Raw genomic sequence first — 24,520 nt, 5'->3', positions numbered from 1 at the left:
GAATGCAGCAGTTCGGCTGTTGTCAGGAGCTGCCCCTTTTCAGGATGCAACTCCTGTGCTGAGGGAACTGCACTGGCTGCCTATTTGTTACCAGGCCAGGTTTAAGGCCTCGTGTGGCGCAGGGTGGTAGGCGGCAGTATTGCAACCGAAACTATCCCCACGACCTGAGTTCGATCCCAGCGTAGTGGGTAGTGTAGTGTAGTGCACTACACTGCAGTGTAGGTGCAGTGTACACCTACACTACAGTGTAGGTGTAGTGGCTAGAATTATGGACTTGGTCTGGGTTCAGAGACCCACTCGGTATCTGGGTTCAGAGTTTCCCACTAAGCTATGATGCTCACTGGCTGATCTTGGGCCAGTCACTCTCAGCCTAATCTACTTTATAAGGTTATCTGGATAAACTGGAATTAATTTCCATTTAAGCCACCCTGAGCTCCTTGGAAGAAGGACAGGATACAAATGTGGTAAGTTGTAGCCAATATATGAAGACTGCAGTCTCACATTTCATGAGTGTGTTGAGTTCAACACAGAGTGCCTCCTTAGAGAAAGAAATATGGTGCCAATATTTAAATTTTCCAGAGAGTGGTAATTGGCTGTTAACACAACAGCCCAACTGGTTCAGCAACATTGGAAGCAAATTTCATATTGAACACTGAAATAAGGAGCGAGATTATATTACAATGTTTGGGTGTGCCAGAAGGGGGAGAGAAGTGAAAGGATAAATCCTGGGAAACATTACTTAGGTTCCACTTGGAACAGATGTGCATGGAGGGTTGAAATCTTTATTTGCTCTGCATTACGTTAGTAGACGTTATGCGTTATTCTCTGTCGAATGTGGCAGCAAAATAGGAAATGGGGAAGTTCCACTTAAATAGTGGATGTGAAAAAATTTAACTGATTATCAGATTTGGGGCAGGGGGTAGAAAAGTCCTGAAGCAGTGGAATGAGGGGAGGAGCATGATAGTAATCTGGAAAACTATTCAAGCAGCTAGATTAATTTATCACATGGTCACAGCTTTTGCCCATATCCTGGCCTTTGGATGCATGTACAATCAATGCACGGAGAGGGGATCATGCCCAGGGCCCTCCCCAACTAACAAGATAATTTCTTGGGAATACATTCTCAAGCAGTTGATTTCTGCCCCCCCCCCCTTTTTTTGTTGGCCTAAATGGTAGAGTGAGCCTGGTGTGGCGCAGAGTGGTAGGCGGCAGTATTGCAGCTGAAACTCTCCCCACGACCTGAGTTCGATCCCAGCGGAAGCTGGGTCCCAGGTAGCTGGCTCAGGTCGACTCAGCCTTCCATCCTTCCGAGGTCGGTAAAATGAGTACCCAGCTTGCTGGGGGAAAGGTAGTCACGACTGGGGAAGGCAATGGCAAACCACCCCGCTATAGTCTGCCATAAAAACGCCAGCGTAAGCAGGCGTCCCTCTAGGGGTCAGTAATGACCTGGTGCTTGCAGAGGAGGAACCTTTCCTACTAGTGTACAACTTGGGACCAGGATACCTGAGAGAGCGCCTTCTTCTTTACCAACCTGCCCAGTCACTGAGGTCATTGGAGGGATTGCTCCTGCTGGTTCCATACGGACTTATGGCCTAGTTGGAGTCCACCAGGAAATGAGCCTGCAGTGTAGTGCCCCCCTTCCTGTGGAATTCCCTGCCTTTGGAGGTCAGACAGGCGCCAATACTGTGTTGCTTTCAGCACCTCCTGAAGACATTATTATTTCAAGAGGCCTTCCTTGGGCGACCAGCCGCGGTTTATTAAGTTCAGAATATGTTTCTTTTAAAACGTTTTCATGGTTTTAATATGACGTCTTATTCTTACCTTGCTGTTCACTGCTCCAAAATCTTTGATGTGGAGCACTATATAAATATGGTTTTAAAAAAACAACGACAGACAGAAGCAACAACCAAAAAGTCAACCAACTCTCAGTGCAACAGTCCTGGCCTGCGATACTAGCCAGATACAAAATGTGAGTTTGAAGCAGATCTGGCCAGATGTGTTGGACTACAATTCCCATCATTCCCAGCTAGCATGCGGGCTGGGTTGGTGGGAGTTGTAGTCCAACACACCTGGAGAGAGATCAGGTTGGGGAAGGGTGGATTGAGGGGCCTGCGCTGATGGTGCTTTAAGTAGGGTTTTGAGGAGGTATCAGTCAGGTTTGCGTTTCTTTGGTGAAGGAGGGCACACAAGTTACAGCTTTGTTATGCTATGCCAAGATTTACCCACCACTTCCCTTTCTCCCCTGTGAGGCATCTGTGTCAATGCAAGGTTACAAAACCTGCAGACAAGCGTAGGGCAAAGCCAAAGAGACTGAGTGAGCTGATTTTAAGCAAATTGAAGACTCCTGATGTGCCACTTGTTTGTTGTTGTTTATTCGGTCAGTCACTTCCAACTCTTCGTGACTTCATGGACCAGCCCATGCCAGAGCTACCTATCGGCTGTCGCCACCCCCAGCTCCCCCAAGGTCGAGTCCGTCACCTCTAGAATATCATCCATCCATCTTGCCCTTGGTCGGCCCCTCTTCCTTTTGCCTTCCACTTTCGCTAGCATCAGCATCTTCTCCAGGGTATCCTGTCTTCTCATGGTGTGGCCAAAGGACTTCAGTTTTGCCTTTAAGATCCTTCCCTCAAGTGAGCAGTCTGGCTTTATTTCCTGGAGTATGGACTGGTTTGATCTTCTTGCAGTCCAAGGCACTCTCAGAATTTTCCTCCAATACCACAGTTCAAAAGCATCTATCTTCCTTCGCTCAGCCTTCCTTATGGTCCAGCTCTCGCAGCCATAGGTTACTACGGGGAATACCATTGCTTTCACTATTCAGACCTTTGTTGTCAGTGTGATGTCTCTGCTCTTCACTATTTTATCAAGATTTGTCATTGCTCTCCTCCCAAGAAGTAAACGTCTTCTGATTTCCTGGCTGCAGTCAGCGTCTGCAGTAATCTTTGCGCCTAGAAAGACAAAGTCTGTCACTGCCTCCACATTTTCTCCCTCTATTTGCCAGTGATCAATCAAGCTGGTTGCCATAATCTTGGGGTTTTTTGAGGTTTAACTGCAACCCAGCTTTTGCACTTTCTTCTTTCACTTTCGTCATAAGGTTCCTCAGCTCCTCCTCGCTTTCAGCCATCAAAGTGGTATCATCTGCATATCTGAGATTGTTAATGTTTCTTCCAGTGACTTTAACTCCAGCCTTGGCTTCATCAAGCCTAGCACGTCGCATGATGTGTTCTGCGTACAGGTTGAATAGGTAGGGTGAGAGTATACAACCCTGCCATACTCCTTTCCCAATCTTAAACCAGTCCATTGATCCGTGGTCTGTTCTTACCGTTGCTACTTGGTCGTTATACAGATTCCTCAGGATGCAGACAAGATGACTTGGTATCCCCATACCACCAAGAACTTGCCACAATTTGTGATGATCCACACAGTCAAAGGCTTTAGAATAGTCCATAAAACAGAAATAGATGTTTTTCTGAAACTCCCTGGCTTTCTCCATTATCCAGCAGATATTGGCAATTTGGTCTCTAGTTCCTCTGCCTTTTCTAAACCCAGCTTGTACATCTGGCAATTCTCGTTCCATGAATTGCTGGAGTCTACCTTGCAAGATCTTGAGCATTACCTTACTGGCATGTGAAATAAGTGCCACTGTTCGATAGTTGGAACATTCTTTGGTGCTTCCCTTTTTTGGTATGGGGATATAAGTTGATTTTTTCCAATCTGGTGGCCATTCTTGTGTTTTCCAAATTTGCTTGCATATGGCATGCATCACCTTGACAGCATGACGACAGCTCGATGTGCCACTACCATCTGCCTAATTTCTAAAGCTGCAATTGGACAAAGCTCACAGGAGCAAGAGATGTCAGGGAACATGACCAAGTAGACATATACAAGGGAAACAAAGAGACAGGAAAATAGAATAGAAAAACAGAAGACAAGGAATCTTTTGTAGACAAGAACCTACTTTATCAGATGCCAGGATAGCAACTTAAGAAATAAGTCAATATTTAGTTAGTCTTAAAAAAAAAAAAAAAGGCTGGAAATTAACCAGAAAAAAGTGGGGGAGAACCATTACAAAAAAATCACACACACAGGGCCCCATTTTTTTCCAGGGATGTTTGGAAAAGTGCCCGGGGGGATGGGGATGGGTTTTTTCTTGAATTTTCTGGGCCTTCCCCAGTTCCCCCCCCCCCAAGTCTGCACATCTCTAGGCAAGGGTGAGAAGAGGTTGCTCCCAAGACAACTTCATTGAAACAGCAAACAAAAAACATTTCTCTTTCCCCATACTGCCAACGTTAGTAGTCTCCTGGATTCTCCAACTCTGAGCAGGAAGAAGACAGTTTGGAGGGAGGGCATAGAAGACGATGAGAACAGGGGCAGTCTTGAGAGTTGTTGAGGGTTTTTTACCAGCTGTATTGGATTTGGTTTCAGAACAATGGTGGGCAGTCAGATGTGCATATGCCCAGAATTATATACAGTATTTAATGCAGTAATTAACAGCATAAGTACACTAATTTGCTAGAGAGTTGGCAATTTTCATGGTTTTAGAGTTAGTTCTCATAGCTGTATTCACATACAGTAAAGGCCACAAGTTTTGCTACAAACAGGAGCTAAAACAATGCACAGTAGTCACTTTTCACACTTTGTATCTTCTAACTGATAAGGGATGTTTCTTTCTGTATTGTGAGAAATGTATTTTCCTGCCAAGACAGAAAGGTTTTGGTAAAAGGGCAGGGGGAACAGCGTGTGCACTTTCTGACAGTTTTCTAACTTAGTGCAGCTTGCTCTATAAAATCTTGAGCAAATTGGCCTGTTACCTGCTCTCGTCTGAGAGGTGGAAGGTGCACCACCTGCTCAGATAACCAGCCCCAAGGAACAGTGCCCCATCACTCCCCAGGTAACCACAGTGACTGAACCAAGACTTAAGGGACATGTAAGCTTGCTTTCTCTGCATCCATTTTCCATCAGTGACTCATTCTTTTACACAAGTGGACTTGAGTCATACTGGTATCCTAGAATATGTTTAGTGAGTGAGCCCTGGCCATGCCCCCAGTTTAAGACACCAGCTTGCTCACCCTCATGCATGCATGTAACATCCCAGATCTGGAAGTGGCCATATCCTGAAACTGCTTCTCATCCCAGTCACTTAGTACAAGGCTTCAAAAAGGAAGGAAGAAAGGAAGGAAGGAAGGAAGGAAGGAAGGGAGGGAGGGAGGGAGGGAGGGAGGCAGGCAGGCAGGGCAGGGCAGGGCAGGGCAGGGCAGGGCAGGGCAGGGCAGGGCAGGGCAGGGCAATCAGCAACAAATCCCACTGGCAGCAGCAAGAGGGCATGGAATACAGAATGACGTATAGCCCAGTTGCACCACGAATGATAACATAATTAAGCTGGTGCCAAACTCTGCCCAGTTTAAGGGAAGGATCATAGCTCAGTGCTAGAGTACATGCTTTACATGCATAAGTTTCTGGACAGCAGCTAGGTAGTGTAGACAATTCTAAGCTAGACAGACCCACGGTCTGACTCCGTGTATCCCAGATGGAAATGAAGGAAAAGATGCACCTTGATGTGACAGACAATCATTTAGTTACAGAGTCAATACTAAGAATCCACGATAAGGAATTCTGGAGGCAGATCCCAGCCTGCAGAAAGCTATCAGGGGTGGGCAACACACAATTCCCTGTCTGCATGTGGTCCCCTGTCCTCTTGTACCGCCACTGCTATGCTGGAAAGTGGCCCGCCGAACCCCTGATGTTGCCCATGCCCGCCCTAGAAGGATCTTCATAAAATTAAAAGAACAACAGCAGGAGCGATGATGGTGGGCAGCTCCACAACATTCCCAGCCAACTTCATACCACATCAGCCGAGTAAGGGTCAAGTTTGCATGAGTGGGGAAGAGAAAATAAGCAAAATTGTGTGATGAGGTGGGCAAAACCACATGTGCTTTCCTACGTATTTCCCCTTCCTTTCACATCCAAAGTAAACCCATTTTCAGCCCAGCCAGCTAGAGAGTTATTGTGCACCCACTGTACAGCTGTCATCAACCTGAGCCTTAACTAAAAGTGGTGGCGAAAGCAACACGTGCCCTGCCCCTCTTCAGTGAATATCGGGGGGTGGGGAGAAGCCACTATTTGTCAGCTGGGGATACACAGCTTCCCTCTTCTTCAGTGGGAAACGTAAGCTATCAACAATTGTGATGCTGCCAAATTTCGTAATTATTCTGCTTGCTGCATGAACTTGGCCCGTTTGTAATGCTCACCCTTTTTCATGAGCCTGGACCAGTGGTTTACGAATTTGCTATTAAGTTTGGAATTGGTTGCGAGCTTCTGAGCGTGTGCAGGCTGTATCTAAACAACGCCATTTCTGTGCATGTGCTGCATTGGTTGGATTAACCCTAGCCTTACCTCATCCAGTGCTATTCTCTCCTTGCCACTGCTCTGACTCCACGAGAACGACTTGACAGCACACACACCCCAACACAACGTTTTGGTCATCCTAAGTCTCCTTAGCAACTTCCCTCATCGTTGCCACCATCACTGCAGTTCTGACTCCAAGGAGGCACTATGTGATTCCAAACTAGAGCTTCCAAGATGCACTTTGATACCACACATGTGCAAAAGCTCGCTTACACGGAACGAGAGTTTGCTTTGAGGGAGAACTCTCATCCAAGTTTACATGGGGGAGTTCATGACTTACTCAAGGTAAGTTCACCCATCACTAATCAACACTTATGAGGCCTGTGCACCCATACAGTTTTCCAGTCAGGTCAAATTGCTTGGGGGGGGGGGGATTTTCAGTGGGGAAATGGCAAAGGCTTAAACCTCCTCCCCTTGTGCCGTGGTCACAATCTGAATCAGGACTCCTCATATCTGCCTTTTCTAAAAGAAAAAAAGATTGTCAGGAATTCTAGTTGCAACTATTTTGAGCCTGACACGCATACATTTTAAACGTAGTTCAACGCAAACGATACTATGAAATGAAGATGAAACAGCCTCTGACTAAATCTTCAGCAATCCGTCCCCATCTACACCAAACCAAGGGCAAGACCCTGTAAATCTGATGCATTTTTACTTAAGTGCAATGATCCTATCAAGCTTGCATTTTAAGAAGTAGTCAAAAACAGCCAATTATAACATCAGTTTGCCTAACATGAACATGCTCCAAAATATAACCTGCCCAATTAACAACAAAGGTTAGGAGGACTTAGCATTATGCTAGCTTTTAAGTGGTTCTACAGAAAACTAAGATATACATCTCATGTATGCTGTCATCTTCAACACCACACCCAAGTATAAAATTCTGGGTTGTTCTTTGAAGATTTGCCTCTAATGCCTGGTTACACCCATTTTTAAAAAAAGAAAACAAACTTATTCTACGATATCTGATCACTTTGAAAAACCATTTATGCAACAAATAAGGACATTTGTGTATAGATTTATAATTTTATTAGCTAGATTAATAATCCTGTAGGATGAACCCACAGTTGGGTCTATGGCAACTACTAGCTGAATTGCTTTTAAATCAGTCAGCAATGAGTTCATTGTCACCAGGACAATTAACTGTCATTAGACAACTCTACAGAACAGGAAAGCGTAGGATCCACTGACAGAAAATGGACTAGTTCAGTAAATCAGGGGTGCTGTAGAGCACAACAAAAATGGCAAAACATTAAGGAAGACATTACAGTCTAAGCATGATGCTCTGGAATGGAATTGCTAAGTCAACATGGACATACAAAACCATATCTGTAGCAGCAGACCCAATGGTATATTTGCACAAAACTTTTGAAAAACAGAAAATCAAAGATGAATTTGGGGAAATACCCCCAGGAGGATACTAAAAATATTGTCTAATTTAGTTCACTCTCCTGTTTTTAGGCTAAAAGTGGCAGCTTTTAGTTAGCATTTCATTGCCTTCCACAAAACAGATTTAGAACCCAGTCTAGTGTATGTCTGAGAAACATGCACCACTTAAAAGAACAGAAAAAAGTAATTTCCCCCCACTTCTGTAACTTGTTTATACAAATGACAGCAACACCTGTAGACATTCTTGAATGGCCAAAAAGCAGCAAAAATACAATAAAATACAATAAAAACTTGGTAGCAATAAAAATTTAAATATTAACTGCCTGTTGAGAAATTAGTTTTCAGCTTGAAGTGGGGTGGCGGGGGGGGGGCAGAGATGAAGCTGGAAATCTCTTCATGGGGAGAATATTCCAAAGCCACACTGCCACCACCAAAAAGGCCCAGTTTCTCATGCTCATTCACCCAACAGGCCCTACAGGCCTTGCTCTCTGAACCATCAAAGCTGAACTGAAGGCTTGGACAGGTCTATATGGGAGGAGGCTGTCCTTAAAAGTAACCAGGAAAATGTAATATGTGTAAGAACCCTAAGTTTATGGCCATATGTACCAAACAGATTTTATATCCCTAACTGTCACAGCTTCCAACAATCCTGGGACTTGAAGTATGATGAAAGTACTCCAAATCCTCTGTTAGAGGTACTTAGCTCCTCAATTCCCAGGGATAGCCAACCATTTTTCTGCTGAGGGCCACGCTCCGTTGTGGGTAAGCTGGACTGAAGTTAGCAGTGGGCAAAGCCAGAGCCAGAAGTGAGTGGGGCACCACTTTTGCTCTTTCTGCCATTCTTTTCTCTCTTTCACCAGGACTGCCAGGGAAGGGACAGATTACTCTTACCAGTCTGGACTGATTTCAAATTAGGCTTTTGAAATTAGGACAAGGGCCACATAAAATTAGGATGAAAGACAGAATTTGCCCACACGTGCCCTAAGCAGAGGACATGAGTATTCAACACAAGTCCGTGGGGCCAGGTATGCTTGATACTCTGTGAAAGAAAAGTCCCACAAAAAATCACAGCTCACCTGTAGAAGATAGCAATAGGATACAGGTATCAAAATAAGCTGCATTAGTGTCATTACACTACTGCAGAAGCAGAGCTGGCAAAAGTGTCAATGGAGCCCCACGCAAGGACTTGACTGCAAAGTGTAGGATGCGGAATGGCCAAGCTTATCCCTGCTCCCCTACGTTCACACAACTTACCCTACTATGTCAACCGCATCATTAAGACAGGGATCGACTAGCATTTCACTTGCAATGTCCCACTCTCCATCCGCAGCAATGATGCCAACGTCCTTTAAACCCACTCTGTCCATATTTTTGCGAAGCACCTTGGTAACAGATAATACTACTTGGAGTATAGCTTTAATCATCTGGGAGGCATGGCATTATTGCAACAGAGCAAATCAAAAGGGTGAGAGTAAGGCAATCTGCTTCCCAAATGAAATGTTTAAAAAGGTAAGATCCTACGCACTGCTATAACCTCCGTTGTCATAACCTTCTCAATGGGAATCCTGTATCCCAAGGTGGGCAACATGCAGCCCTCATGCAGTCCCCGCCACACCCCAAATTCAATTAAAAAAAAAAATTGGGGGAGGGAAATGGTGTCCATAGCCACTACAGAGCACCGAAAGCATCAAAATTAGCTTGCAAACAACCTAATCCTTACCTTCTGGGAACACTGCAGCCATTACGGATGGCATTTGGGGGTGGCCACCCCAAGGCAGGGTGTGTGTGCAGCCCATGGGGTGGTCCGGGGAGTGAAAATGGCCCCCGGACCTCCCAAAGTTGCCCACTCCTGCTGTATACACTTACCTGGAACTAAACCCCATTGAATTTAGCATGCATTACCTCTGAACAGACATGCGTAGGTCTGTGCTGTAAAGCTGCTAAACTGTTGCAGATTGCAGCCAGGCAGAGGGGTGGTTCTAGGTTATACATGAATTATGTTAGCAGCCCCTAAGACTGAAGTATGACTTTTGGTATTTAGGTAACTACTGTTGCAAATGGTTGTCAGGGTGGACACTGAGCCCATAGAATCCCAGAGTAGTTCTGATTCTGAGGAAGAGCAGTCGCTCCTGGGAGAGGAGCGCGCTCCTCTTTCCCAGGGCCAACAGCTGACGGAGATTCCTCCCACCAGCATTCCTAGCTTAGATAAAAGTCCTGGGAGTGACAGAGCGCGGGAAGCAGACTTGATGGATGCGCGACGCCGACGCAGAGAGCGGCGCCAAATGGAGGGCTCAGAAAGGAGGCGTAGTGCCCAGTTGGCGTGCAAACAACGGCTGCGCCCAGAGGATCCAAGGGAAAAGGGGATGGACTCTCCCTAGTTCTTAAGTTCAGGGGTCTGCCAGTGATTCCCTTTCAAACGGGGACCAACTGTTCCAACGTAGGGCATAGGTACTCTGCTGCTCATATCTAGTTGCTAACAGTAGAGTTGTTAAGTTGTAAAAGAGGAATAAAGCTTTGAAAAGAATCCCTTTGTCTGTGTCTGGACTTGGCTACTGGATTAGACTGAGAGAGGCCTCCAAGGAGCCTTTGACAATGATGCTCCATGTCTCCTAATTCCCCAAGGATTTTGTTTGTTTGCTTACCAGTCCCTGTTCCCAGAACCTATTGTCTAAAACCACCACTCGGCTCTGCAATCCCCAACTTAATAAAGAGCGCCCTTTGAAAGGTGCCCAGAACTAGTTTCTCTAGCCACCAATTAGCCACAGTTAACCCAGAACAGGTTTGCGAGTAGACATGCACCTGCTCGTCTGCGGAAAGTACCCACCACAACTAGGCAGGGAAACATTCCACAAATGACTCACTAATTTCAAAAAGTGCAGACTAGTATTAAGGAGTGCATTAGGGCTGACGTGTCGTCGGATGTGTTCAGGCCAGCCTCACTTGAACCATATGGTGTATTATTTTACAATTTGAGCGTTACACATATCAGAAAACCTGCCATCCCCAGCAACATTAAGTTATGTAATCAGGGATTTAAATCATTTAAGAACTCTCCATAAAATTATTTTTTTCTTTATTACATTTATATCGCACCTTTCTTCCATCATGAAATGCAAGGTGGCTCTATGTGGTTCCCAGGTGGTCTCCCCTCCAAGCACTGATCAGACCCAAACCTGCTTAGCTTCAGCAAGGTGGCTGCCTCATGTGCCTTCAGACTATGCCCTGGGACCCAAATAACTGAAGAGTTATTAACTGAAGAGAAGGAACATTGGAGGTTTCAAAAACCTTGGCACCTCTGATTGTGAAGTATTAGATCTTGGATTTAGAGGCACATTAAGAGTTTAGAACTCTTAACTTTGCAGTCTGTTTCTAATATCACTTTAACAGTGCAATCCTACATATGTCTAATCAGAAGCAAGCCCCATTGAGTTCAATGGGGCTTACTTCCAAGTAAGTGTGTATAGGATTGCAACCGGAAACTTACTTTTTTTAATGATAGCACTCAATATTAAATAGCTTGCTCTAACTTCATAAAATGAAACTGCAATCAGCACAGTACTTCCAGAAAATTAACATTCTTACGATCTTTCATTATATGCAATAGAAAAGTAATTTGCAGAAAATAAACCACCCTACACATACAGCATAGGTGATCAGTTTCTTAGGAATGATCTCCTTCCTACAGATCAGACTTCCTAAGAATTGTGTCAATGTTTCTAAATTTAACAATGCAAATTAATAACACCTTAACAATCTAAAAAATTCTACATATGTAAATTTAATAAAGTTCATTCCACAAATGCTTTTTAAAAAGCAGATAAGGTGATATCAAGTTCAAAGAAAAGAGATGCATTATTTGTAACTATAAGGAATCCTATACACTTAACTAGGAGCAAGTATCATTGAATTCAATGGTGCTTACTTCTGGGAAGTGGGGTGGGGGGAATATGCAGCTCCCTATAGCCTTCACTGCTGCAAAATCTTTACACACGCACAGCACACACAGAGTTTACATAACTGCATAGCCTTGCATTAGAACAGCAGCACTGGAGCTCAGTTCGATTTGCCCTGTGCACTAAGGTGTTCTTAGTCAATGAACACTAGCTACTTTTTAAAAATGCACTATCAAAAGCATTTTAGGGCACAACTCTATGCATGTTTAGGCAAAAAAAAAGTCCTGCAACTCCCAGCATTCTCCACCCAGCCATGCTAGCTGGGGAATGCTGGGAATTGTAGGATCTTTTTCTGTCTAAACAGGCATAGGACTGCACCTTTAAATAGCCAAGACCAAGCATCAGCTCCAATGCACAAGTGTAACACTGGCTCAATTGTTTTTAAGTGCACAGATTCTGTGAAACTGAATAGTATATCATCAGACCATGCCTAACAACAGACTTGGTATTGAAGTACCTGTTGCATCCTTCAGACATGCCAAATCATGATAACAGCTGAAATTACAACTGATAAATGACAATGGGGAAGTAAATGAACTAAATAGGATAGCTTCTGTGCTGTAGTGCAGCCGAATAAAATGCAAGAATCTTGTTTATGTTGTAGCAACAGAAGTCTGAAGGTGTCTGCAGTGTCATTATAGAAATTAACTTCCAAATTTATCTCTCTACCAATTTACCTAAATTGCACAAAATACCAGTCCTACCTAAGTAGTCAACATATGTCATCTGGACTATAGCGATAGTGGCCTGATTCAGATGCAACAATCCTGGCCCAATAATTATTGGATTGGGAACAAACTGTGTGCCCATAAACCGACTCCTTGCCCCTGTCCTTCCTTCCTCTCCAGAGATGCCAGGCTTTTGTGAAGAAGTCCTAATTTCTTAAATGGCAGTTTGGGGAAGATGTGGTTTATAGGATTCCTATAAACCAGGGCAGGAAACCAGGGTCTCGCCAGTTTCCAGGTTCAGAGATCATGGGAAACTGTGTTTTAAAGAAACCATGTTTTATTGGATGAGGATCATTAAGGATGCAGCAGGCCATAAACTCTAGATAAATGCTTTGGCCTACAATTTCAATGATCCCTCACCATTGGCTATGCTGCCTAGGGCTGATGGGAGTTGTAGGCCAAAATGTCTGGAGGGCCACAAGTTGCCCACTCGATATACTGTAACCTGCTCTGGGGATAAGTATAAGAAACATTTAAATTAATGATATATGAACTCCAATGTCACAAAGATGTGTCTCATTTTATTTTGCTTTCAATCTCCATGTAGTGACACAAAACAGCGTTGATAAAGATAGCCTGAAAGGTTTACAAAACAGTAACAACAACAACAACAACAAATCAGTATGAATCAGTAAGGAGTCTGCAGATGCAAGCATATTTTAGCACACATCAAGCCATACAGCTCCTCTGGAGTGGTTTAGCTGCAGTGAAGTATGTCTACGCCCCACTCTGCTAACAACTTTAGCTATGCGTCATCCACACCACAACAGTATTTTATGAAATAAGAAAATGTCATCAGTTGACCTACCTTGATATATTTGCTTTTAAAAGATCGTTCATTCCAGATCTTTAAGAAGAAAACAGAAAAGAACACAAATTTAGAAGTGCTACAAACTTCCTTAAGCACAAGTAACAAAACATCCATTCTGTCCAGAGTTGTGGAAGGCCACTCCCAAATCCAGTTCTGGACCCTGGAGCCGCAGGACTAAAAGCTGGAGCCTGCAAGGTAGCAAGCAAAAGGCACCAGCAAGTGCTCAAGGTGATGTACAAAGAAAAACAAGGATAAAACACATAAACTACCAAATAGCTGAACAACTTTTTGTACAATAAAACCAGGGATTAAATAGTAAAATCAGAGAGCGGCATTAGCTATGAAAAGCTCGGCAGAACAATGTTGCCTTCTCCAGCTGTCTAAAGTGAGAGTGGGCAGAAGGTAGATCTGGATCTACGCAGATCTCTGTGTGATTTGCAGTAGATCAGCAAGAACTTTAAAGTCTCAAGACCATAAAATTCAATGAGAGGAACCCCTTTTTCTTGGCTTTGCCTGTTTTCCAATCATAATTCTGGAACACGGCACAACATTTGGGTTTCCGAAGAGTACACAGAGGAAAATGTCAAAAGTATACAGATTTCTGTAAGCTCAGGAACAAAAGGGATCCCCCACAGCCATAATACTGTAATCCAATTACATACTTTGCCTGGCACAAAGTAGAGTGTTGCCTATTGCACTCTCCAAACATAGATCTTCAGAAGGCGCCCTTCTATCCAGACCGCCAGCTTCAGAGGCACGTTTGGTGGCAACATGAAAGAAGGCGTTCTCAGGGCTGCTCCCTGGCTGTGAAACAGCCTACAAAGGGAGGCTAGGTTCACTCCCTCTCTGCTGTCCCGCCAGCAGGCAAAGACCACTTTATTCAAGCACGCCTTTGGTGTGTAAGTGGGTCCATTGAGCTGGGTGCTGTTTTTACTCTGTTGTGTGTTTTAATGTATTTGCTTATTGTTGTTTTTATCAGTGATTGCAAGCCGCCTTGAGTGCTATTTTTGGTACAAAGATGGGTACAAATCAAATAAATAATGATTCACAATCACCAATCCAAATATGACCCTTCTATCACCTTGTATTAAACAACTTGCCTAGTCACCATAGGTGACCAGGAAGTCCATGTAGGCAAGTGGGAGGGGTGCTGGAGGAGGCATGCATCACTCCGTGCTTGCTCTGCCAACCTGCTTGGTTTCTGTGCTGACTACAGAGGAAAGCAAGTCTTCCTCCACAACTAGCATGAAAATGCAACAGGCTGGCAGAGCAGGCCTAGAAGTCCATTTAAGTTTAAAGCTCAAAATCATGCTACTGTATGTTTGACAGCACCTCTCTGTGAGTACACCACTCTACAGGTATAATACATAATGCGGAAAAGGGGATTGTTTTTAAGAAGTAGCACACTTGTGTCAGGTAACTTTAGAGAGATTTCAAACACAAATTCTTTCAAAGAACAAAAGCAAAGGTTTAAAGAGAAGCTCCTTACTAACCCCAACATAGTCAATATCCAAATCATGAAATCTTTTAGCGCCTATAATCCAGGAGACAATATAATAAGCAGTGACATCCGGATGATCATAGGGCCAATTCTCACCCTTCCCAACCCATCCTGGAAAAGCCCAGGGCAACCCTGTAACGAGAAACAAAACACACACATGCCACACAGGAGAATTAATAAAGCTTAATATATTAAACACATACTTCCAGATAAATGACTACCTTGGTTAATTAAATGTGTACTGCCCACTACATGACGTGCAAGCAAAAGTACCCAAATTCTGTCAAAGGTATGAGAGACCTCTAGAAAGGACTCAGATTATCCGCACCTGCTGGTTCAATCTATTTATTGCTAAAATGCACTATATTCTTGCAAAAATCTTACACCCAATTCTAAACATTTTTCACTAAAAAGATATGCTCCTCTGCAGTACTGGCATCATGGTTTGCACTACTGATAATGGCGTAGCCAGCATACCCCATTGTAATGGAAGAATGAGTGGAGGAATGATTTGCAACAGAGGCCAGTATGGAATGATGGGTGGAGTTAAAAGTCAGTTAGAAGAGGGGATGGGCAGAGGCAGTTGGTTAGAGACCAGGGAAAGTGAAATGAGTTAGGATGGAGAGACAGTGAAAAGAATTAGGTGCCAATGTTAGAGTTAATGACTGAGAACACAGATAGTTGAGTGAATGGAATCAGAGACAGAGAAGACATAGGTAAGGGAAGATATTCAAGAAGGAATCAGTGGGTTGTCTCCAATGGTGTCCATCTGCCAGTGGAATGGATTCCCCCTCCCCACTGCCACTCCCTGCATTTTTATTTATCAACTTATGTATTAAATGTCTATACTGCCCAATAGCCGAAGCTCTCTGGGTGGTTCACAAATCTGGGCGGTTCACAAGATGGGGCGGACCCTCCAGAGCATTTGGGGGCATGGGGGTGCAGAGGAGAAAAAGGGCAGTCTCACTGCACGAAAGTCTGCTTGCGTGACGTCGGATGCAGCCCACTGAAGTTAGGCTGAGTTATTAAATGGAACCACTGTTTATTTGTCTTTATCAGATGACTCCTTGGACTGGATGGTGTGCTCCAGAAGTAAAAATATGTTACTGTTTTATCTACCTATGTTCTGGTCTGAGTGGAGGAGCACCAGCTGGCAGCGATAATGTCAGTGTATATAAAAGGGGGAGTCCTACTGCTCTCTTCAAATCAGTATTGGTGGAAACAGATTATTTTGGAGAATATTAAGGAAGTCTGGGCTTAGTGGACCAGCTGAGTGACTTACTCAGTGACCTCTGGAGGACAGGGGCTTCACACAGAATCCCTAGATACCGCACACTCATCCTAAGCACTTATTGGCCAATGCCAACAAATTTAGGACTGAACTGCAAAATAGTCATCTATTCAACTCAAGGATTCTCACTTGACAGATCTTGCATCTACAAAGAAGATAACTGAACTGGAAAGACTCAAACTTGCTTTGACAGATACAAAGTCATTCTTGCAACATACCGTTTCCTACACACTATTTAGCCCCTCTTCTTGAACTAGGATGGTTTACAGGTCAAAAGTTTTATGGGCTACTAAAAGTTAATAATCTACTATAGAATAATCTACACAGCAGTGAGGCACCACTGGTTTCTGGTTTGAGAGTTTATACTGAATGCTTCATATTTCTTTAGCCAAAGCCAGGAGCAGTGGAGAAAAGCTTTCAAAACCATGTTTCAGCTTTTTCTACCATTCCATCTCCAGACTCTGTCAAGCCCATCAGGAGCACATGCTTACCTCTCATACAAGGCACTCCTTCCTCCCTTTCAATATCAGAGCTTTCTATCGTTAATGTTACATCTGGACCAATGTTACATCCCTATTAGCTGTGAACCCAGAAAGGGAATGGCCACACAAGAGATGACTGGGAAATTTGGGGGGGGGGGAGAGGAGCCCATAAGAGCCCATTCCAAATTCCTAACAAAACCATAGCTACTTAGGCCATCAAGCAGCACTATATTTGCACAAAGCCTCTGAGTAGCACAATCATATCTTGGCTTAATAGGCTAAGGTATGAACAGTTTTCTCCCACCCAATGCATTTAGCCCCTCTGCTCCTCCCCTTACAGGAGCAGCAATTAAACCAGGAAGCCTCAAATTAACCATAGTTTCACATTTCATCCCAACTGGGAAGCTATGGTTTACCAACTTTGGAACAAGTCAGGATATTAGACCAATCTCAAACTATTGTTTAATAACCTGACTTGTTCCAAAGCCAATAACCATACTTTCCTGATTCAGACGAAACAGGGAACTATGGTTAGTTCCTGGTTTGCTTCCTGGTTTGCTTGCTCAAGCTGCAAAGGGAGGAGCAAAGGAGCTGCATGTGCGAGCAAAAGATTTGTTTATATCTTGGTTAATTAAGCCAAGATATGATATGATCATCTGAATGTGGCATCTCTCTTTTCTCTTGTTCCAGCTTAATTTAATTGCATTTATTTATTCTATTTTCTTGCAAATTGTTCTCTTTTCATTTTCTCCAACAATATACGCCCTGGACCAGTGCTCTTCAATCAGTGGTACTCACAACTTGTCAGGAGGTATGAGCCACATTGGTTGAAAAACACTGCCACAGTACTACTTTCTCCACCCTGGGGCATAATAAATGGCCAGAAAAAAGAAAGAAAATCAGGAAATGGCAACCTGATTGTGTGAGAAAAGAAACACAAAAACAGGAAGACAACAAGTTGTTGCAACCAACAATCCAGAAAGAGGAAGACAGTACAGAATATGGGGAATCTGGGTTGCCTAAGTCCACCATGGGGAAAAATCTGTGATATTATTAATAAAAGGTTATTAAAGCAGCAACAGTAGTTCTGGGCATTTATACATCCACATTTGTTGCAAGTCCTTCCCAGCTATGCAAGCTGTTTTAGGACACCTAACAAGGGACTGTATAATATCTTGCCCGCAATTTGCATTACTTTGGCTCTACCTCCATTTCCAAACAATGCTTCAGTTTTGTTTTTCAGAATACTTTTGCATCTACAAGTTCCTGCACACAGAATATTAGAAATAGATTTAATTTCTTCCATAAGGTCTCCTGGTTGATTACAGCAATCATTCTGGAATCAAAGCATGCAATTAACTAAGAGTTGTCAGTACATTTAAAAGGCATAATATTATTTGAATTTTGCACTGGAATGTTGAGATTTTCACAAAAAAAACTTCACTTATGGACCAGTCATTACTACTGGGGTGCTGTCCTGACCTGACTAGCACCTAATTTTTTTTTAAACTTCATACTTCAAATGTTTGGGACTTCAACTCCCATCAGCACTAGCCAGCATGGTTAGTGATCAGGAATGCTGGGAGTTGGGGCACGGGGTTGGAGAAAGTTGCACAAGAAAGTGTGCTTAGGATTGCAGCTCTTTCCAACTTGTGGTTGCAGAGGGCAAGAGCTTCACTTTCCTCCTCTCTGGAAGGGTCGTGGCCGAACAGGGCAGACAGGGCTCTCCCTGCTCACAGGCTCTGGTCAGGGGTACCTCAACTAATCTACCCAAAGACATTGAGAAGCACTTGCTGGGCAAAGTGGCAGCTGTCTCACAGCAAGGGGAGAGTTCGTGTAGTGCCCACACAACGGGTTTCACTACCTCTGCCAACCACTCAAGCCCTTTCTGAAGCCCACTGACTAAGAGCAGGCAAGTGCAATCCAGGTCTTCCATGGCCACGAGCACTAATAAACACAGGTACCGGGTCTTGTAGTCCACCAGCAAAGGGTTCGGGATGTGTCACCTCCCCTCATAGCCTCAAAACCAGTCCCATCTCTGCCCCAGCAACTCAGCCCACCAACCTCAAGACTTGCCACTGACTCTTTCTACCTTCTTTGCAGCCAGGGCAATGGCTCAATTTTATTTAAAAAAAATAGTAATTCAGAATTGCAAAACTAAAAATGAGCTACTGCTGGCTGCAAGGAAGGAACATGCCATTAAAGCTGCACTTACAACAGGAGCTGTTTGATTACGGCCCAAATTAGTTCAGCTTCCTAAAAAACAGGAAGCAATTAACAAGAAGTGATTGTGGAACTCCCTCCCACCTCATATACAGTTGGTGCTGAGTCTTACAAGCTTTCAACACCAGCTAAAGATCTATTTGTTCACCCAGGCTTTTCACTGAATCTGTGTTGCTGTGTCTTGTAAACTTACGTCTCTGTGTTACTGTTCTTCCCAGCTTTACTGTTTTACCAATAGATGCTGCATGATTTTATTGTTTTAGTGGTTTTGTACACGGCTTTAGGATTATTTTATAATGAAAAGCAGTTATAAATAAATTAATTAAGTATGGAGAAGCCCCCAGGAGAAACCTGTGAATTAAGGGACAGAGAGATTCCCTGAAAAGCCTCAATAATCCCAACTGGATAGAGTTTTTCCTCTTTCCTCCTCATTCATTTTTCCTTTGGTGCTGTGCAAGATTGAAAGCTTGCAGGCAGAAACTGTCTTGGTTTTGATCTGTGCATAGCGCTTAGTAAATTTTAGGTGCTTTATAAGTGATTAAACAACAATTGGATTCTCCATAAAAATTAAGTGAACAAAGGACACCAGTCTCAGAGGTTTTGTTAAAAACCAAAAAACCCAATTCAGTTTTGTTAATTAATCCTAAAACACACACACACACACACACACACGAAGAATATCTTGCAACATGGACACCAAGTAAACTATTCACGCTATTACAAACTATGACTATTTATAAATTGATCTGCATATTGCACTGGGTATTGGAATGCTGTAGTTAAAAATGAATCAGAGGTATTTTTAAATTACAGGATCAGAATGCTGAAACATCACAGGTCTGCAATTCTTACCAATCAGTTTAATATTAGGGTTCCTCTTTTTAGCTTCTTTCATCAGCCACCATTCATAGCCCCGGAAATAATTTTCATCATCTTCATAATGCATGTGAGATGGTTCAGTTCCATCTGTGAAAGGAAAACAAAGTTCTTTCTACAGCTCAGTAAATTCACAGCTTACTACATAATGACCTTTGCCACTGTACCCAACATATTCCCAGAATAGTTCTGAAAACCGTATGTGTACAAATCAACATTATTCTTATGTCAATATCAAGGGCAGAAACAGATTAACAACGAATACAGTTAACTCTGTACTCATACACCTGTATAAAGAACATTCGTCTTCTGTAAATAAACATATACCTAATCTGTAATCACAAATTGGAAAATATGCTGAGTTTGAAGCTATGTTTTTACATTAGAAATGGAAAGCTATGTTTTAAGTCAGGAATGGGTCATTCTAGATCTTATTTGTTTAAGTGGGTCACAAGCACCTAGAGATAAATGTGAAAACAAGATAACAAAATTACTAAAATCAAAAACAGATGAAATGCGATGCCAAAACGATGCCAGATTATGGATTGGATCCAGAGTTTTCCTACCAGCTATAGCATGCCCTGATCTGGTGGAAAAGGGGGGAGCATTTTCCACTGTCCCTGCAACCCCAAGTGCCACCTCCCACAGTTACAGAGGGTCCCCCAATCCTCTGGAGCAGATTTGGGGAGGGGAGAGGGGTTGCAGGTACAGAAGTGTATACATGAAAATTGCCTTCTCTCCCATTCTGCCAGTGGATCAGATGCCTTGGATGGATGGAAGGAGTTCTTCCATTCACAGGAGACTAAGTCTGGATCCAATCCTATCTTGTGAAGTGATGGCCAGTTCTTCTTGGATCAAAGCAGCCATTTCTTATCATAGTTATACACACTGTAGCTTAACATCCACCATGCTCATGAATCTGTACTGAAATGATGGCGCTCATTAACTTCTGGAAATGTAAACATGGTTGCAAATGGAACCACACAGCATTTCATGCTTATTGGCATGTATGCTTTATTGACAAGAGTGAACTATTCTCTGCTTATGCTCTATGTCAAGCTGCATTAAATGGAGATGAATGAACATGCAAGAACATCAATGAACATCAATGAACATGCAAGAACAGCTATAACATTTTAATACTATTCTTGATACATAAATCTATTACCTCAACATCCTTCACAGATATTTTAAAAAAACATAGTATTAGCCTGAAAACAAGTTTCTCATATGCTTGGGAGAAAACAAATTAAGCATACAATCCCACCTATTCATATGTAACACTGTAATCCTAAATAGGATCTCTAAGACTAGCCTGATGTTTTGTTTGATTTTCTATAGGCTATACATGTTTTCTTACTTTCTCAACCCACAAGTAATTGGAATAAATCTGCTCCAAGGAAGAACCTTATAACTCCAACTGTTTGCATGAGCTTCGCTTACAGAAATACTTCAGGGACATAAACTATCCAATTTAGGATACTACTATTTTGTTCAAACAGCAAAGTTAATTTTTCAAAATGCTGGAGCAGGTGAAGAATTGGTATGGCACGCAAAGCCAAGGTGCACATTTGGCAGACAGTATTTAGAGCCAAGAAGCCCATAATTACAACATTGCAACAAGTCTTTTCAGCTAAATCCAGTCCCCCAACAGCTCATACCTGTAGACTGCGCATCACCACCAATCTCCACTTTGAGGAGTTGCAAAGCAGCACCAAAATTTGGCTTTAAAGGGAAAAAAAGGAAGAACTGTTAATATTCCTGTTATACATACAACATTACTGTGTCATGTAAATAGACACTAACGTACTATCACACCTATTTTAATGTGTTTTCACATACTGCTATGAACAGCTGTTCTTTCTTCAACTGGAAACAGTGAATAGATTCCTTCTGCCGCCCTCGCCCCGATTTGTGCAAGGTGACAGCACTGTACATTAAAATAGTTTCTTCTTCTCAACAGGACTATCAGCATGATCAAAGGCATGGTTGGGGAACCTGTGGCCCTCCAGGAGTTGTTGGACTATGACTCCCAGCATTCCTGGCCATGGTAGCTAGGGCTGATGGGAGTTGTAGTCCAACAAAATTTGGGGGCGGAGAGGTGCCAGTGGCATCAATCCAAGATAAGAGAATTGCAGACATGAAAAGAAAAAACCTAACGGTAACACTTTTTGTTATTAATACGCAGATACTTTAAGTCATCTGTGGACTTGTTCTAGTTCTCAAGGCTTAGGAAAAGCAGCAGGCCACTTCCAGTAGGAACCATGTCGCCCTGGCAAGCGTCCTGCGGAGGTTCCGCAGGTCACCTCCTCAAACAGGTTTTAAAAGGTTGAAAAACCTTTTCATCTTCCCTTGGAATTAAAAGGGAAAGCTAGAGTACCATCTGGATAAGATCTTGGAAGAACAACTCCTTTTGCAGAGCAACAGAACAGCTGGACTCTAAGGTCAGTTTTTCGGAGCGTCATCTACTCAAAGCTGTTTTGAAACTTCTATGTAATTAGGAGACTTCAGGGCTGACGTGCTCCAAAAGTATTTATGAATGAAATATACCAACAATATCTGAGGACCTGCAAAAATCTGTTGAAGTGACTGTTTGTTTGTAATTATACTTACTTGCTTTCTTTATGGAAGAGGAGGATGGCAGCATCAAGGGGAAGGAAAAAAGCCACAAGACCACCGCCAACTCCCCCAACCCCTCCCTTGGCAAAGGTTTCCAGAGATGCCGGAGATGTAGAGGAGTTGCTGGCTCTGATAAAAACTTTGTCTTCTCAATTAGCAGAACAGGCTAAGAGGCTGGATACAATCCAAGATTCTATTACTAAACTTCAAGGGGCTGTGGATTTAATTAATAGCTCTTTGCAAAAGATGGAATTGAAGGTTAATGCTCTCCAAGACCAGGTGTCTGCGCAAGAGACAGCTATGCAAGCCTCCCATAATATCCTGTCTGCGAGAATTTCCCAACTGGAGGCATATACTCATAGAGCGAATCTATGTATCCTTGGTATTAAAGATCTGCCTGCTGATATAAGCCTGTCTAAATTCTTGGATAAATTTCTGCATGAGCTACTCGCTGTGCCACCTGATTATTTACTCGATATTGAGCAAGCATACTGTGTTCCAGGTCCAGTTTGTGGCATCAAAGGGACTGCCTATACTGTTATAGTTCAATTTGCAAGAGTTTCTACAAAAAAATCATATTTTGCACTTGGCAAGAGAAGTGGGAGAATTGGGGGGGGAGGCAACTAGAGACAAAGTTATGTTATTTCCGGATTACACTAAAGAAATCGCTGACATAAGAAGGCAATTTACTAAGGCAAGAAATCAGGCAAGACAAATGAATCTGCAATATCATATTAAATATCTTGCTATATTTTGCATTCTTTTTGAAGGCCAGATAAAAAAGTTTTTAAATCATGAAATGGTGGAGGCTTGACTAGCTAGCGTTCAAAGCAAGGCATGGGAGACCTCTTCCCCAGCCTCATGAGCTGGGAACTTTTCAATTATTATTGTCCTTCGGATTTGTTTGGGTTATAAGGTCCGGGCAGTATGCCAGTCCAGAGGACTGTTTACATATATCCCCTTTTTTTCTCTCTTTTTCTTACTTCCTTTTTTTTTACATTAGACATGATATACTGTATAATAAAATTCCTGTTTGTGTGTATAGATATGTATACATTCATATATAGATTTAGAAATGACACTGTCTAAAATATAGATAGCATAAAATTTATTAGTGATTTGTTATTATTACTTATCCTTTTTAATTTCCTTCCTTTTTATTATTATTACTATCATTCCTATGAGACTTTGATTACTAATATTTTTGGCTGGTTAAATTGTTAAGCTTTACTATTATGTTAACTAAAGGGCAATATATGGTTATTGGAAATGAATTGTACACTTGCTCCCTTGCTATAAGACTGTTGAAATGATATTGAAATGTAAGGTTATCTATGCTGTACTGAATTGTAATATTCGCATTGTTATAGGTATAACTTTTAAGTAGAATGATATTTGAAGTCTGTGTGTAATGGAGTTTAAATTTAATCCTTTTAAGTAACGTTTTTATATTTTTTTCTTTTTCTTTCTTGCTTTCTTCTTCCTTTTCCTTCTTCTGTTTTTTCTTTTCTTTTTTCTTTTCTTTTTCGTTATTGCTGTGTCCTCCTAAGAATACTGTATTGTTGGAAACTGTAGATAATGACTAGGTTGTTGGTACTGTTTATTTCATTTATAAAGATAAAAAATAGAATAAAAAGTATTTTAAAAAAAAGGAACAGCAGCAGGCCAAAGTTATACAGAAACAACATATTATTCTGCTATTTTCCTCAACAGTTCTCAGGACCTGCTATTAATCCATATAACATTATTTGTTTCTATGTAACTTTCTTCTACTGAACCACTTTGCCAAACTAGGCAGGAGCGGTACCAGAAAATTCAGAGAGAGAGAGGGGACAGTAATAAGTTTGGCTTGCTTCTTCTGTATCCCACCACCTCAGAAAAAACAACCCAAAATGTCTCTGTCTCAGGACGACTAGAGAGGACAAAACCACAGGAAGCCTGACTTTGTACTCAGGTTTTAGAGCCTTTTGAGACTTTGCCAGCCATTACACCAGTCATATCCCTCAGAAGACGCACTGAGGGAACTAGTTACCCAGCAACCCCAGCATTGGGAAAGGGATTCAAAATCTACAAAACATGGTCTGAAGGTACATGAGGCAGCCATCTTGCTTTTGGATCTGAGCAGTGCTTGGAGGGGAGCCCACCTGGGAACCACATAGAGCCACCCTGAGTTCCACAGTGGAAGAAATGTAGTATATAAATGCATTAAAGAAAAAAAATCTTGGAATGGAAGCCTATTCACTGG

The 24,520-nt window shown here is 42.5% G+C and overlaps 1 protein-coding gene across 5 annotated transcripts in view; it reads right to left on the bottom strand.

Moving 5' to 3' along the window:
• The window catches only part of GALC (galactosylceramidase), a 90,968-nt gene that overhangs the window by 30,457 nt on the left and 35,991 nt on the right, over window positions 1–24,520 (bottom strand). For 4 of the 5 annotated variants that reach the window (XM_084841212.1, XM_084841231.1, XM_084841205.1 and 1 more), the window contains 4 exons: window positions 21,318–21,381; window positions 19,633–19,746; window positions 14,777–14,916; window positions 13,281–13,319 (listed from right to left, as the gene is read on the bottom strand). In XM_084841212.1, the coding sequence (XP_084697338.1) occupies window positions 13,281–13,319; window positions 14,777–14,916; window positions 19,633–19,746; window positions 21,318–21,381 (357 nt within the window). Of the gene's footprint in view, window positions 1–13,280; window positions 13,320–14,776; window positions 14,917–19,632; window positions 19,747–21,317; window positions 21,382–22,269; window positions 23,895–24,520 lie in introns of those variants that run through there. The other variant, XM_084841240.1, reaches the window with a different exon arrangement.

This window comes from Heloderma suspectum, chromosome 1 (genome assembly GCF_057233095.1).
Source record: "Heloderma suspectum isolate Gila_16-S chromosome 1, 16-S_ref, whole genome shotgun sequence".
NCBI classification, from domain to species: Eukaryota; Metazoa; Chordata; class Lepidosauria; order Squamata; family Helodermatidae; genus Heloderma; species Heloderma suspectum.
This window is presented reverse-complemented; position numbering and strand designations above follow the sequence as displayed.